Source organism: Bos indicus, chromosome 21, assembly GCF_029378745.1.
Source record: "Bos indicus isolate NIAB-ARS_2022 breed Sahiwal x Tharparkar chromosome 21, NIAB-ARS_B.indTharparkar_mat_pri_1.0, whole genome shotgun sequence".
Taxonomy (NCBI): Eukaryota; Metazoa; Chordata; class Mammalia; order Artiodactyla; family Bovidae; genus Bos; species Bos indicus.
The window spans coordinates 48022547-48039590 of NC_091780.1; the positions used below are offsets into that span (position 1 = coordinate 48022547).

General features: G+C 38.7%; 1 protein-coding gene across 5 annotated transcripts in view; it reads left to right on the forward strand.

The window, feature by feature from the left end:
* The window catches only part of TTC6 (tetratricopeptide repeat domain 6), a 215766-nt gene that overhangs the window by 81572 nt on the left and 117150 nt on the right, over positions 1 to 17044 (forward strand). For all 5 annotated transcript variants that reach the window (XM_070775481.1, XM_019983232.2, XM_070775482.1 and 2 more), the window contains 4 exons: positions 197 to 289; positions 3537 to 3746; positions 10311 to 10444; positions 15193 to 15387. In XM_070775481.1, coding sequence (XP_070631582.1) covers positions 197 to 289; positions 3537 to 3746; positions 10311 to 10444; positions 15193 to 15387 — 632 coding nt within the window. The remainder of the gene's footprint in view (positions 1 to 196; positions 290 to 3536; positions 3747 to 10310; positions 10445 to 15192; positions 15388 to 17044) is intronic.

Here is a 17044-nt window from a genome sequence, read left to right on the forward strand (position 1 = left end):
TCAACCTAGAGGGGTGGGTGAGATGGGGAGGGAGACGGGAGGGAGGTTCAAAAAGGAGGGGCTATAGGTATGATTGATTCATGTTGAGGTTTGACAGAAAACAACAAAATTCTGTAAAGCAATTATCCTTCAATTAAAAAATAAATAAAATTTAAAAATTGACATTATTTTAATTATTTTCTTTTCCTCCTTCAAGGATATTTCTTTAATGGGAAAAATGTACTGGCAGAAATCACCTCAAATGCAAGCAGAGCAAGGACCACAGATAAGTATTAAGGAAACTCAAATGGTAATGTGTTTAATAAAAGTCCTCTTCACCTATTTTAAAGTAATAGTCTGCTTCTGTTGCTTTAATGTTTTATCTAGAGAGTTAAAAAAAAATCTCCTCTGATTTATTTTAGAGGCGTGTTTAACTATAAACACATCTAATCTAATACCATATGGGGAGTCTTGGCTATTTTGACTCACCATTTTTGCCTATCACAGATATTCTCTGCTAAGGCTCAAAACTCTTCAGAAAGAAAAGATTTTTAACAGTTCTTCTGCTCTGAACACATTTATATCTATAAAGTAGCTGGAGAAATTATAAGTTTTTAGTTTTTAAGAAAGCATCCCCTTATTCTTTATTTAGGTGGAAGAATTGTGAAGAGCACTGATAAGGGGAGCATTTTGTAGAGAAAGACAGACACGTGGTGATAGAAGTTTGTTTCAGAAGTAGAACGTTCTTTTCATCCATCACCGGCAAAATACTTATGGGACTCCAAGGAATCTGGAACATATTCCCTGTGAATGGGAAATGTCTCCCTGTGTATAGAAACCCATATTTATATGAAATAAACAATGGCACGATGATCAGTCTTTTACAAAGGATTCATAAAATGATATCATTAGATAACAAGCTCCTTTAGTTCCTGAAAATATGATTCTACATACATAAAAATTCAGATCACAGTTATTTTTTGGATGATATATCATGTTTAGAAAATGTACTGAATCTTTTCACAAAAACCATGGATCTTATAACTTTAGAGATACCGCAAGAGGTTGACTACTCGAGTTGGAGACCCTTCTGGGTGGAGATCCTGCACTTTTCCCCTTCGTAGTCTCTTCGTGTGTCTCAATACCCAGCATGTGTGGCACTAGAATGTGGATAAATCCATTCTGGAGCCTTACCACATATGCTATGGGCTTAAAACTGACATTTAGGGTGGCTGCCTCTAGGTGACACCATTTACAGGTAGATATCAGACCTGTAAGCTTGTAACAGGTAAATAGTAAACTGAAACTGCAAGATCACTTAGGTTCAGAAAATTAGAAACATTCACTCATAGAATAAACTTGACATAATACCATTCAGTGAATATTCTTATAAAGTAAGAGAAAATATTATTCCATTTTGAAGGAAGCTGTGAAAAAGGCTAGTTTCAGATACCTAGCTTATACACCATCTTGATTGTTAAAAGAAAGGTTTAAACAAAAATATCAATTGTTTTGTAATTCTCTAGGAACCATACCCTCAGCTTTGACATTTATAAGCAATCTCTGGACCTCTCCTGGCCACTGGTTTTTTAAGAGGAAGCTTACCACTTGTTTAGATCTTTTAAGTTTATCTTTTCTTTAGCTTTTATTAAGTTTACCACTTCTTTATCTTTTAAGTTTGATACCTAGCCATGGTTAGAAAAAAAAAAAAAAGCTCCTCTATGGTACCTTTAATTCCTAACACGTTTTTGGGGTTCCTGCTCTGTATCAAAGAACAGAACTCTATCTATTCATTCTACCTATCCCTTAGACTTACTCTCATTATGGCCTTGGGCAGGTTACTTAACTTCATTATGCCCATTTCTTCATCCATACAATGGGGTTGTGGACAGTTCCTACTTAATGGAGTTGAGGTGAAGATGAAAATTGTATGAGATAATGCTGCTATGTGTCGACAGTTACGATGGTTACTTGATGCATATACTATAGGATGATACGTGCTACAATAGAGCGGATCACAGGGCAGTGATCAGATCAGTAATAGCTTTGTGGGTAGGTGAGGCAGAGTCCTGAGACGGTCAGTTGCAGCTGGGGGATGACCATTGCCCCTCAAGCTTTTCTTCTCCGTTTTCTATTTTGGAGGGTGGCACCTTCATGTGTTCAGTCTCCCCAGCCAGATCCTGGGAATGTATGCTGAGAAAGCCAGGAGCAGAAAGAGTGAAAAGCAAGGGAGTGATGAGCAGTTCCAAAAGTTATGGAACATAAAATGAGTGAGTTTGGCAGAGGTAGACAGTATAAGCCCATAAGACACATTACCTTTTGTGTGTCTATCCTGTCGTTTTATGGAAGGACTTTTTTAAACCTTTTCACCAGTGAGGAAGATGAGGTTAAAAAGGGTTAAATAATTTGACCGAGATTACACATCTGTTAATAGATCCAGGATTTGAATTAAGTCCTACATAGTCCTAAGCTCTTACTCTTTCTCCAGTACCACTGAGTAGCTTTGTAAAAACATGAGCTCCAGATTAAAGTTATGTTTCACAAAAGTACATTTCTTTGTTTTGCTATCCTTTATTGCATAATAAAGAAACTTAAAGAGTATTTGGTACTATTCACCATCTTTACCCCTTATTTGGACTACAGAGAATGAGATGGTTGGACGGCATCACTGACTCGATGGGCATGAGTTTGAGCAGACTCCAGGAGTTAGTGGTGAACAGGGAGGCCTGGTGTGTTGCAGTCCATGGGGCTGCAGAGTCAGACATGACTGAGTGACTGAACTGAATTGAACTTACTTATTATCAAATGAGTATGTCAGAGAGAAAAGGGATACAATTGCGTTTTCAAGTCATTCTATAAAATTCAGATTCTGTGTAAATCAGACTGGTTTTATCATCTGTTAATTTGAGGCAGTGCTCATAATCCCCAATAATCTTGGTCTAAATTGGATAATACCCAAAATATGTCTATAGAGGTACTTTCTTTGAGGCTCAGTGAGGTAGATATTAAGTGAGATGTTTTTAAGAAACACAAAACAGGTGTAGGAATGATATTTTGTTTTTTCATTAGGGCTTGGCATGGAGCTGGGGTATCTGGGTGGTCTTCTTGGGGCTCTGGGTGAACCCTTCTCTGAGAGACTGAAGTCATGCTTCTACAAGAGCATTTGGCTAGCAGGAATCTCATTGTTTAGGATGAAAGAACCTCAGACTGGGGAGAGGTTGGATATTTCAATGGGCTTGATTCTGTCTAAGTGTGGGGAAGAATCAGGGTAAGATTAGAGTCTTATTATTTCCTTAGAGTTGTTGCATCATACGGGTGGGGTAGCAATATGTTTTGAGACAAGGGCCAAGGAAAATAATTTGCCAAGCTTCACATTTTTCTTAAGTCCAGTGTGAGTTTCTCTTCCTCAGTCTTTCAGAGGAAGTTTATTATTTCTGCTTAATTTCAATCATGCATTTTTCATACTCAGTTTGTTGTCAGAGAGAAAACATTGCATAACTTAAAACTTTGGAAGGGCCAATAAAAAAGCACGTTTGTGCATTTATGTTTCCCAACAGAATGTGCTTGAGAAGCTTCCCGAAACTGTATCAAGTATTTTCCAGATTGAACAAGAGGATGTATTGGAATGGGGAACCTCAGATGCAGAAAGCGTATTATTTAAACCTCAGGAAGCTTCAGAAGTTCAGTCAGCAAGTGAATCAAGTAAGCCTTTGGAAGGCGCACAGCCCATAGGTGATTCAAAAATAGCCAAGCGGATATCTCTAAAGGTAAAGCACTACTTACGTTGGAAACAAAGTTGTGAGAGTTGAGAACGTTTAAGTGTGAAGATGTGGCTCAGCATGGGCCAAGGTTTGTGAGAGGGTTCATCCTGAAAAACGGCCTTTCACGTGAAGTTGCTTGTCTGGGAAAAAAGGACTTCTGTTTTTTACAAACTTTTAGTCTCAGACCTAATTGCAGCTCTGGGAAGAAAAGAAAAAGTTTTAAGGAATAAAAGAACCTTGGGGCTTTCAGAAACTGACCAAATGTCGTCTTGTTACCATCTTGAGAGAGTCAAGAACTGTAGCCCGGGGATCAGGACTGGGTGAATTTTGTAACCTGTGCTCCATTTAGGTTTCTTCTACTCTCTGTGTCTTTTTCTACTGTGAGAATTTTATTTTATCTATAATTTTATTCTATTTTATTTATGCATGATTTTCATTATTTTACCACATTTGTGTATTGCCTTATTATTATTTGCTTGGTGTGTTTCCTTGAGTTATTTTTTGATTTAAATAAATGAGTTATTTAGGAATTTTAGCTTATTTAAGATTAGATAATTAATAGTAAGCCTTGGACTTCCCAGGTGGCGCTCGTGGTGAAGAACCTGCCTGCCAGTGCAGGAGACATAAAAGACGTGGCTTCTATCCCTGGATCAGGAAGACTCCCTGGAGAAGGAGATGGCAACCCACTCCAGTATTCTTGCCTGGAGAATCCCATGGACAGAGGAGCCTGGTGGGCTACAGTCCATGGGGTTTCAAAGAGTCAGACATGACTGAAGTAGCTTAGCACATTTAAGAATAGATATATTATTATTGCTACTGCTACTGCTAAGTCACTTCAGTCATGTCCGACTCTGTGCAACCCCATAGACGGCAGCCCACCAGGCTCCCCCATCCCTGGGATTCTCCAGGCAAGAATACTGGAGTGGGTTGCTATTTCCTTCTCCAATGCATGAAAGTGAAGTTGCTCAGTCGTGTCCGACTCCTAGCGACCCCATGGACTGCAGCCCACCAGGCTCCTCTGCCCATGGGATTTTCCAGGCAAGAGTACTGGAGTGGGGTGCTGTGCCTAGGATTTTTTTAAAAAGCCACTTTTTCATAAACCGCAGCGTGTTATCTTGATATTATCTCGTGCAGTCTTCTCTGATTCAGATGGAGGCCCCTTCTTGGATAAACACTCCCTTTAGTCAATCCCTCTCCTTCTGGGCTCCTCTGTCCCCACCAACGACCATGATCCTGCTACTGTGCATCACCCAAGTCTACTGGCCATTGCCAGTTCTTTAACTTTTGCCCCAAACACCCAACGCTGAAACCTTAGATTTTTCTGTGACCTTACTGTCTTCTTGCCTTTCACAAAATAATCAGTCTCCAAGGCCTAGATTCCTCCTAAACATAATTGCTTATAACCTTTTTCTTCTCTTTTCCAGTTGACCTTCTCTCTGGATTAGTACCATTGCCTTTTGCCTTTTATTCATTTCTCAAGTCCTATTTTCTTAGGGTCATCTGGCATGATATTAGCATCTGGATCTTCCTGCAATAATAAATAATAAGGAAAATCCACAAGTAATAGGTGACCAGAGAAAATCTGCCACTGCTGTCAGGGGGAAGGGACTTAGCTGCTATGATTGGTGTCTGACTTTATCATATATCATGCTGTCTTATGATTGGTGACTGACTTTATCATACATCATGCTGTCTTCCTAAGCTCACACTGGGTGTATGAAGTGAAGCCTGCCAAGGCTGAGTGAGCCCTCTCAATGATAACTACCCTGTGTTAGGCTGATACCTTCTAGGTGTGGAGAACTTAAAAGGCATCTTTAAAAATGATGATGTCTTGCCGAAAAACCATTTGGCTGGTGGTCACAGGTAATGTTTTTTACCCATTCTCCCACCTGAAAATTTGGACTTTGGAAATAAAATGTGGCATGAGGGGCAAATGGTTAATTAGTAAGTGTGTCAAAGAATGAAATAGATTTTTTGGACAATGATTTCACCACCATGACCTGTGAAGAATTTAAATCTTGCATTGAAAAAAGTTCCATAATGTTCATTCTTTTGATTTGCTGTGGCTGCTATTAAATGTCATGAAAAAATGTGAAAAATTATTTGTTTTTGGTAAAAACACTCATTTCCCAAGGTAACTAGAGTTTACTGAGTGTTTATCATGTTCCGGCCACTTTGCTAAGTGTTTTACACGTTATCTTTTTTCTTCTAACAACCCTATTAGATGACTCTCATTTTAGAGTTGAAAAAACTGAGTCATGGAGAAGAGAAATAGGTTTCCCTTTACAACCATATGGCTAAGTTGCAGAGGTAAGACTTGAGCTGAGGTGGTCTAATTCTGGAGCCTTCGCTCTTTGCCTCTTTGCAGTGCTACCCATTCATAACAACAGTTAACAGGTACCTGGTGAAATACAAGAACACAGACTCAGAGTGGCGAAAATGACTATGGCCAGAGTGTCCCTCGCTGAACTGGGAGGAACGGTTTGATGAGAGGGACTGAGAGCACAGATTCAGAGGGTTCTAACCTGAAACCAGAAGTCTTTCAAAAGGAGGAGAAGAGAATGTCTGATAAGACTTTGATGGTTTATTGTCGTGGGACACATCAGAAAGGCCAGAGAAAAGATAGCTGGAAGTTTTCTGACTCATCCCACCAAATCTTCACCTTGTATTCCTTTTATTTGTGATAACATCTCAAGGTCAGTTAGTCTCCATGAACTTTACCCTGTTGGGACATCTGAGGCCATAAAGTTAGTCTCCAGCATCTCTGGCACAGGAATGAGGAACAGTGTACTCCAGCCAGCCAGGCCGGACTGGGGACACAAGGAAACCTCTTCTACATTGCTCAGAGAAGTAGGCTGGAGCTGTGATAAAGGAACAATGCAGGATTTGCACTGCTCAACTACATGCCAGATGGTCTCATTCAGCCAAAAAAAAAAAAAGGGGGGGGGGAGAATTTAATCAGTTCTTACTTTACTGACCATTTCTACCCTTAGAAGCTTATTAGTATAGTAAAGATTGAGGACTCTGATCTGAGCCATGCCCAACAAAAAGAAATTAGATAATAGTGACTCTGAAGAAATGACAGAAGAACCTGTGAGCGGATCATTGAACATTTTAGGAAGGAAAAGATCAAAAGTTTGTAAAAATAAAAAAAAAAATATATATAGATAGATAGATAGCATGTATCTCAAAATTCTAAATAGAAGGAAGTTTCAGGGATGTGGCATACCCCAAATTCTCCCCAATTTTTACAAAACAATTTTGAGTGGTCTATTGCATTCAGAGTTTTAAAAATACACAGAAAATGAAAGAAGAAATATCCATAGATAAACATAAAAGTGGCATGTGGCTATAACAATTATATCAGGAGGGCTAAGATCCAAAATGGGTTGAGGCCTGTGAATAATGCAAAGAACAAGAAAGTATTTTTTTTTGGTGTTAGTTTTGGAGCAAAGAGAGAAAAAAGGAAGGATAACCTTGTCATTACGGATGAATAGAGTGATGACAACAGATGACAGAGCAGTCTTAATTTATTTTTGGGAAAAGGTTGAGGTTTTAAATAAACAGAGCTAAGTCAAAGAGAAAGGGAAGCTGATAAAATTGTACTTTGCTTCTCTTAAATCTGACAAGGAGAACGATCCTTAGTTTAGAAAGAAGAAAGAATTAATAAAAGAAACTTGAAGCCCAAGATGGGTAGAAAGATTTCAAGAGTTAACTTGGATATCTGATCCTGTTGGCTCAGAGAGATGGGTTTAAGCCTGCTGTGCCTCTGTCAGCAGCAGCTTTGAGGAGCTGTTGTCGTGGGAGAGGTGCTAGGAACCTGGAAACAGGCAACTGCAAATCTTGAGGTTTTTTTTTTTTAATGATAAGAGTTATGGTTTCTGCAGTGTATGCACTGATCTTGGATAAAGATCTGAAATGATTAAATGAATCATTAAAATAATTGTGTTTGAACCCTTATAAAAAGGAGCCAGTATGGGTTCCCTAAAGGCAAGCCATGGAAGAACAACCTTATTATTATTACTATTATTTTTTGAGAATTACTAGACTGAACATAAGAAAAGTGTCATACCTGGGGGTCAACACAAGAGTATCATGGGGAAGAGCCCAGCACATCAGAAAGCTCAATAAATGTTAGTTATTGTTACTCTCCTTTGGATTTCAACAATCCATTTAGCCTCCTGATGACAGTTTTGAAGACAAGACTACAACTTGGTGAACTGCCAGGTGGACTTATGAGTAGTTATGTGAAGGATGCACAGTTAGTCATGGAAGTCCCTAATGAACTGTCATAGCTGCTGCTGCTGCTGCTGCTGCTAAGTCGCTTCAGTTGTGTCCGACTCTGTGCGACCCCATAGACGGCAGCCCACCAGGCTCCCCCGTCCCTGGGATTCTCCAGGCAAGAACACTGGAGTGGGTTGCCATTTCCTTCTCCAATGCATGAAAGTGAAAAGTGAAAGGGAAGTTGCTCAGTCGTATCTGACTCTTAGCGACCCCATGGACTGCAGCCTTCCAGGCTCCTCCATCCATGGGATTTTCCAGGCAAGAGTACTGGAGTGAGGTGCCATTGCCTTCTCCAGGACTGTCATAGGGTTGTGTCTAATTCAGCATATTTTTTAATAATTTGGGTGAGAATATGGAAGACTTACTGATTAGATTTGCAGATAATGTCCAAAATGTGACTGGTAATATTTGCTTGCTCAGATGCAATTTAATTGGGATAAATGTATGTATGATTCTTTCCTTGACTCCACAAACTAAGTTTGTAGCTATGGGATGGCATGACTTAGAGCGAATATGGAAAAGGTTTCAGGGTTTTAAGTTATGATTCAGTTTTGCGATAGGAAGATACATGTGATCATAATTTGCATTGATTTACAATTACTCTAAAAGAAGATCATCTTTCTCCTAGTGGATCTGATCACGTGCATGTGCTGTGCTAAGTCACTTCAGTCATGTCTCACTTTCTGCGATACTATGGACTGTAGCCCTCCAGGCTCCTCTGTCTGTAGAATTCTCCAGGGATTCTCTGGAGTGGCTTGCCACGCCCTCCTCCAGGGCACCTTTCCAACCCAGAAATTGAACCCATGTCTCTTATGTCTCCTGCATTGGCAGGTGGTTCTTTACCCCTAGTGCCACCTGGAAAGCCCTCAGATTTGATCACATCACACCTCAAATACTGTGTTCAGACCTGGGAGTCCAGCCCCAGGAGAGATACTGACAAATTGGAGACCGTTTGGAAGAAAGTACTCAGGATGACAAAGAAGAGTATTTCAAAAAAATGTCATGTGAGGTAGAGTCGGAGGGACTGGGGATGCTTATTGCGGCGGGGTGGTAGTGGTCAGGGGGTGGGAGGTGGGAAAGCAGGCCCAGGGGAGTCAACTCTGTTCAAATATTTGTCTGTCACGTGGAAGAGAGCCAGATTATGCCTGTATGATCCCGAGGATTGAATTGAGACTGGTAGATGAAAGTTGTAGGCTCAATAATAATAATACACAAAATTTCTAACACCTGGAAGAATTTCAAAGATGACTCTGAGTCCTCTGTTGCTGATCATGTTCGAATCAGGATGGATGGCCTTTGGTGGAGATGCTGTAGAGGAAATTCGGACACGAACTTGATGTGAGATAGAATACCCCATCCTCTGAGTTTTCCCCGTTCATCATCATTTCCCTCCCCATTTTCAAGTCAGGACGGATGGCCTGTGGTGGAGACACTATAGAGGAAATTCAAACATGAACTTGGTGGTGAGATGGTATACCCCTTACTCTGAATTTCCCTTATTCATTATCATTTCCTTACCAAGACATTGCAATAGCTCTCTCCTTAAGGCTGCAGCGAGCCCAAACCCTCTACCTAATTTATAAGGACCTCCCTTACCTGGCCTCTTCCTACTTATTCAGTCATTCTCTGCTTTCCTCAAGGAAAACCTCCCTGCTTTCTTCCTGAAATCTAGTCTCCAAAAAGTACAGAGCAACCCACAGAGAAAAGTATCTTTAAATGAACTACTGCCATGAATTCTGCAAATTTCCTAAGGAAACTATGAAAACAACATTCCTAATATCTATAATGATTAAAAAGGCAATTGTTTAGGAGACAGAAATGCATTTGACTTTTCCCAAGTAGTAGAAACAGAAAACAGGACACCTGTAAGAAGTATAAATTGGTAAACCTTACTCAAAATAGTTCTAGAAAGCATTAAAGTTCATTTTGGCTTGTGCTTGCAAGCACTAGTCATGACCAACTTTGGGGCTGAAGGTAAGTTTTATTAAAAATACTAATCAAGAAGAGTAGATTTATGAAGGGAAAAATCTTATATTTTTTCTTTAATAGTTTTAAGGCAACAAATAGACTATTATAAATAATTATGGTACTAATATTTTTATTGCTGTGAAGGTATAAAATTATGTGTTATAAAATTTAGGAAAAAATTTAGAGGAAAATATCAACACCTCCTTTAGGATTTATATTCTAAAATATACATAGAAATTAGGAGTTGAAAAATAACATGGAACATCAAATATGAAAGATCTAACTTTCCTTAACAGCACACTTTATGTTTTTTCCAAGGTGAAATCATCAGAATTGTTGCAAATCAAAGGAAAAGAAGTTAAGCGAAGGCGAAAAAGTAAATTTGGAGTTATACCACAGAGACCAAAAAAGATTTCAAAACCCATGTGTGATCAAAAACTACCTAAAAAAAAGTAACTTCCTTAACTATACTAATTTTATTGTCTGAAGAGAAATTATTCAGTAGTACTTATACCTGAAACTGTGTTTGTAAAGGAAGATTAAATGTTTTAGAAATTCACGTATGAGATCCAACTTAAACCTTCTCACAGGAAGAGTTGGGGGCAGCTGGTACAGTAGGATATATATATATATATATATATATATATATATTGTAGTCCACACTTCTTTCTACTTTTTTTTTTTGGATCAGTGTACTTAGTAATGACAAAGCAACAGCTAGAATAAAAATAACTCTTTGAGAGACAAAAAAGAATTTCATGTTAACATGTGAGACTTGATATTTTTGGTCACTGAAGTGCCTAATTTGGATTAACTGTTCATTATATTGGTTAATTTTGTTATGATAAAATAAAAGACAACCCCCCACAAAATATCCATAGGACAGTCGATTTGGAAATTTATTTTTTTTAGTTCTACCAGTTTATTGCTACCAACCCATCAACCTCCACCCTCATGCACACATGCTCAGTCATATAACCCCATGGACTGCAGCCCGCCAGGCTCCTCTGTCCATGGACTTTTCCAGGCAAGAATACTGGAGTGGGTTGCCATTTCCTTCTCGATTTGGAAATTTAGATGGCCTTACTTTTCTTTACTATAATTTTATATTTCATTCCCACCCTTCACATACTTTCAGTAGGGTTTCTTATTACACAGGAGTGCAACCACAATTTTGAATAATAGTGTGTAAATGCAATTTAGGTTTATGGTTTATCTTTTGTCAGTCATCTTGATGAAACTTATTTTCTCCTTATTTTTCCACGAGGTTTTTATGGGTTGGTTGGTTCTAGGTTCTTCTTCATTTAACTCTTTATGGGGGGCTTAAAGAAGCTTTAATTATTAGCTTTTGTTGTTGCTTAGGGCACTGAAAGGTGTGCAGGACATGGAAGACAACCTTTTTATGGCCAGCCTAAACTTTGTAAATGGATAATACTCACAATTTAGTAGCTGGGAGTAGACTCACAGGAAAAGAATTCCAAAGTTTATGAAAGAGTCAAATTGGCATTTAAGTGACCCTGACATGCCATTGCTTATCTGCATTGCTTTAAGCTCATTTAGTTAGCAAGATTATGTATTAAAACAAATAGTGACAGCAGACAACAAGTATTTTACCTTCAATAAATAGTTACTGTCAGATTATCAATGAAGCAGAAACTTCTTGATTTTTTTCCCCTAAAAAACCTTGCATTTAGTGCATTAGGCAAAGTAGTGTGGCCACACACAGAGGCAGAGTCTTTTCTTTTTTATGTCTTAGTGTTTCAAAGAATGACAAATAGTCCTGTTAAAGGAGAGTGTGCTATAAAAACACACAGCCTTTCTTGAGCATGCCAAAAATATTTGTAGATCTTTTTGATATATATATATAGGACTGTGTTAATTCATTAAAACTGAAATTAGAAATCTCCATTATAAAGAACTAAGAATGTGATGCAGAGGAATAAAAATCTGGTATTTAAAACGTTTATATGAATAGAAGAGAATTTTGGAAAATCTTTTATTCACTGCTCTTTTTTCCTTAATCAATTTTTTACCTAACTTTTCTCACCAATGACTAGCTTCCCAATTGAATTGTTTTCTTAGGAATTCGGCCATCTCTTGAAAACATAGTGTTTTTTAGCTCAATAACCAAGGGAGATTCACTTGCAGATCTATATTATTAAAAACATGAAGGAAACATAGGAATTCAGATTGGTTCTGATGCTTTTTTAAGTAAAAAAAAAAAAAAAAAATCTGTGAAGTAATCTCAAGAACATTCCACTAGCCAAGACCTGTCCCAGATAGAATGAAGATGTAGGTGAGCATGACATCAGAACCCACCTTTTACTCTCTCTTTTTCCCAGTCCTTTCTTCAGAACCCTGAGTTTCTTAGAGATCCTCGGCTTCTTGGAGATCCATTTTCACTCCCCGAGTTTTTGTCCCAGGCATTTCCAAACACTTAGATTTACCTCTCTTTTCCTCTGCCACTTAAACATGTACACATTTCATGTCCTGTTTTTGTTGGGCCACATACTGTTTTGGAAATGACATAAACTACTCTCTATTAGTGATTCAATAATGTACATGTGATGCCTAGCAATGGGTTAGGTGTCGTGCAGTGCAAATTAGTCACAGCAGTAAACAGAGTTCCAGAGACCAAGAAGTGTTACTGTTATCAATTTTTTTATAAGGTAGGGGTTAAGAATTTTTGCTTTAATTTTGCAGAAGACCTTCAGAGAGGCCAGTAGTAGCATTTCCAAGTGTTAGAACTAGGCTTCTGATGCAGGCCCAGCTAACTATTTATACTATGCTACTATCCAGGCTCATGGAATGGTCAGTGGGTAGATCTGCATTAACCCATTACATAAAGGGTCAGATTGGGTGGGACAGGAATAGGGCAATGTATGAAAAGAGATATTTGTAAGAAAGAAAAAGAAAGTAAAGTTTGCAGATAAATTTGTCCTTGAAGTATTATTTGAAGAATATTTGAAAAAGTGAAAGTGTTGGTCACTCAGTCATGTCCAACTCTTTGCATCCTCTTGGACTGTAGCCCATCAGCCTCCTCTGTCCATGAGATTCTCCAGGCAAGAATACTGGAGTGGGTAGCAATTCCCTTCTCCAGGGGATATTCCTGACCCAGGGATTGAACCTGGGTCTCCCACATTGCAGGCAGATTCTTTACTGTCTGAGACACCAGGAAAGCAGATAAAAAGTTAGGCAATGTATCTATAACTTAAAGAACTGAGAGGTCTTTCTGGCCCTATGAATTGTCCTGGAGACAGCATCTGCCATATGAGATGGCACATATGCTTTAAATGCATTCATTCCTTTCTTTCTTAAAGCAACTTTTCTCAGGATGCACTAATGTTGTAATTACCATCTTAACCGAATGTTGTTATTCTCAACTTACTGAGGTATAATGAAATTAATTGATTTGCTTATTGCCAAGTGTTAACTTTAAACAGGATTTGAACAGAGGCATTCTTAACCACTATGCTTAAAGTAGGGCCAGATGCTAGGAGCCTTGAAACTTAGAGGAAATTGTTGCATGCAGCAAGCAACAAAAAAGCCATTGTACTGGGGAGAGGAGTACTTAAAGATCTGTGTGCTAGAATTTTGCAGGATGTTTGGAAGGAGGTGGAATAGCAAATGGCAACCCACTCCAGTATTCTTGCCTGGAAAATTCCATGGGCCACAGTCTGGAGGGTCCCAAAGAATCAGATATGACTGGGCAACTGAGCACACAGGCAAGCATGCATGGAAGGGGGAGGAGACAGAGGGTGCAGGGCTGAATCCAAGTGGCAGACTTTGCTCTTCAGGGGAGGTGATAAGGGCTTGGACTGGAGTGTGGTGGAAGTAAGGGGGAGAAGGAGCACACGGGAAGAACTCCGTTCAAGGGAGACGCTCAGTTTTTCATTGGCTGAGCAGGTGAAGGGCAGAGACAAAGATGGCTCCAGTGCTTTGTATGTTGAAGATGAGGAATCTCGGTGAGATAGTGATAGCAGAGATGGGACTTGGGAACTCAGCACAGAGGGAAGGGTTGAAATACTGAAGATGATTTTTCCAGTGCAGAAAGAGTAGTTCAACTTTGGAAGCCATACCCAGTTCAGAAGATGGTGAAAGAAAAGCCAGTGACTAAGTCAAGTTATAATGAATTTGAAAGGTAGATGGAGAGCTGGGATGGTGCAGGCTTAACAAAGCTCAGAGAGGAAGAAGGGTCATCAGTATTGCCAGCTGTGGCTTGGAGGTCCATAATCGAAAGGTCTAAAGTTCATTTGATTTGATGAAAAGGCCATTGTTTGGGTAATGTAAGAGTATAACATTAGTAGGAGGTGGGGATGGAGTTGTACTGGCTAATGGCCATTTCCTCCTCAGAGGTCATTAATAGGCATTAATAGGAAAGAAATTTGACTCATAATTAGCAACACTTTTTTTAGATCCAGTGACCACTAACTAATTTTGCAACCTATCCAAAACAAGCCTGCTCCAAAATAAGGCTAATAATGATAATAATACCTCCCACATAGTTTCATTATAGAAGTTAGAGATGATGTGTATAGATTGGTTAGTACAAAGTCTGGTACGTAATAGGTGGTCAAAAAGGATTTGTTGATTGAATGGCATGGCAAGTGAGAGTGGGTATTAAGAAATTAGATCTTCATGACCTCTTTTCTGTTTTGGAAAGGCAGGAGAGAAGCAAGTTCTATTAACTGCATAATGGGAAAGAAGATGCTTTGTTAACTTAGAGAGACCCAGATTTCCACTGATGCTAGTTAATGGATAATGTACTGTGTTGTTGAACTTCTTCAGCGATACAAAGCATTTGAGCAGAGTAGCAATGAAGTAATGTATAATGGCTAAAGGTTATGGTGTCACTGAGTGAGTTGCAGAGTTCAGGAGAGAAGAGATTTGGGTGGGAGTGGGATAATAATAATGAGTTAGCTTTTAGACTTGTTGATTCTGAGATACCTGTAGAAAATACAGGTTGAGATCTTCGGCAGGCAGTTGGATATATATGACTAAAGATCTGGTCAATGGCCTGAGGTTGTAATAGTAAACTTTTTATAAACCACTGTAATAGTTTTAAATGTGATCTACCACGTGTACACGTCTTTTGTAGAGCCTGAACTAAACTGACAGTGTAAATATATTTTGTATCTAAAAAAGCAGAAAATGATAAAAAAAAAAAAAAAAGAGGCCTAATTTCTTACCTCTGCGGCAGATTTCCAGAAGACTACTCCACCTGGACCCTTCACAACCTGTGCGCCACCATCCCAGCCAAAGAGCTGCCCGTTGACTTGCGCGTGGGCTCTCGAGTGTATCACACAGCCGACAAGAAAGGTCACGATACCGTGCTTGGAGTATTCGGCACCTCTTTGTTAGATGATCACTATACAGACGAGGAGCAAAGAGATAGGTGAGAATTCCACTGTTAATTTTGTCTTAAACTAGATTTAAAAGAATTTAGCCAAAGAATTTCTGCCTTGGAGGCTTAGATTCTGAAGACCTGCTTCTGTTCTTGGGTGCTAGAAAGGAGAAGTTGGGTTCTGGGCCTTTCTGTTCCTTCGCCGTATGTACACAGTCTAGGTCAGTATCTTCATCTCCTGTTATTGACATGAACCAGAAGGCAAATTTCGTTGAACAGTTTATAGTTCCCAAAGAGTGTCATATGCATGGCCTCATTTGTTCTTTGTAACAACTCGGTGGAGTACAGATGTAGAAATTGAAGCTCATGAGAACCAAGCAACTTTGCCTGGCTTATACAACTAAACATCGCAGATTTGAGAGTTGAAGGCAGTTTTGAGATTTCCTCATCATTGGGCATTCTTGGGTCCAGGGATCATGTACAAAAGTCGTATCTACTGGAACCTTTTCCATTTCTCCTTGTGTCTCAGTTTCCTTTGGAATATGAGTATTCTTTTATGGTGAGTATATAACTTATGGCATCCTCAAATGGGAAAAGAAAAGGGAAGGGGGCTAACATTTACTTAATGTGAACTATATTCCTTGTACTATGCTCTGTGCTTTGCATTTTTTCCTGTTTAAATCTTCAATCATAAGAAGAAGTCATAATTTCCATTTTATTCATGAAGAAACTTAGGCTTTATAATATCAGGTAACTTACCTCTAAATAGTGATTAGAATCCAGATTTGTTTACCCTAATTTTTCTCAAAAATGTTTTTTCATTGTCACCCCCTTAAGAAGGCTTTTTAAACTGCTCCCCACCCTAATTTCCCCTCTGCATTAAATTATAATGCTCTAGATATATTGTATATCTGTCTGTGGTATTGTGTGTGTATCTGTACCTTATACATAGAAAGAGTAAACTTTTATTATCCCCTGCCTCCTCAGCCACTAATTTTCACTCCCTCGAGGGTGATAGCACCTGCATACAGAGAATGCATACTCTAAAGTCTCTTGTCTTTCAAAAGAGCTGGTAGGAATCCTGAAAAATCATCTGTAATGCATTTTTTTTGGCATTAATTTTTTTTATTGGAGGATAATTGTTTTACAGTTTTGTGATGGTCTCTGCTGTACATCAACATGAATCAGTCATAATTACAAGTGTATCTCCTCCCTGTTGAGCCTCCCTCTGCCACCCACTCCACCCCTCTAGGTTGTCACAGAGCAGCAGGCTGGGCACCCTGTATGTTTTTAAAATACTAAAATATTAAATATTAAGTTAAATTTAAATAGATATGTTCTTAGTGTTATATTTTAACTAATCTAGATCATATTTTAAAAGATCACTTTTAATTTTACTACTAAAAAAATTATTAGTAACTTACTCTCACATGCTTTATTCTGATCCAGTTTCCTCAAACTTTACTTTTGGTCAAGATTGTAACACTTTACTGCCTTCTTTTAAGATTGGAAGTCTTCTGGTTTCCGTGTGTTTAGTAATCACAGTGCCATTCAATATGAATCCCCCAAGGAAGGTCATTCACATGTTTGTTTTCTGTTTAGGCAAAAATATTTTTTTAAAAAAGGATTTATGTATTATTCATAATTTTATGAATAAAATTTTATGTGAAGATTTTGGAAATTTCAAAATTGCTTCAGTTTCTCTGAT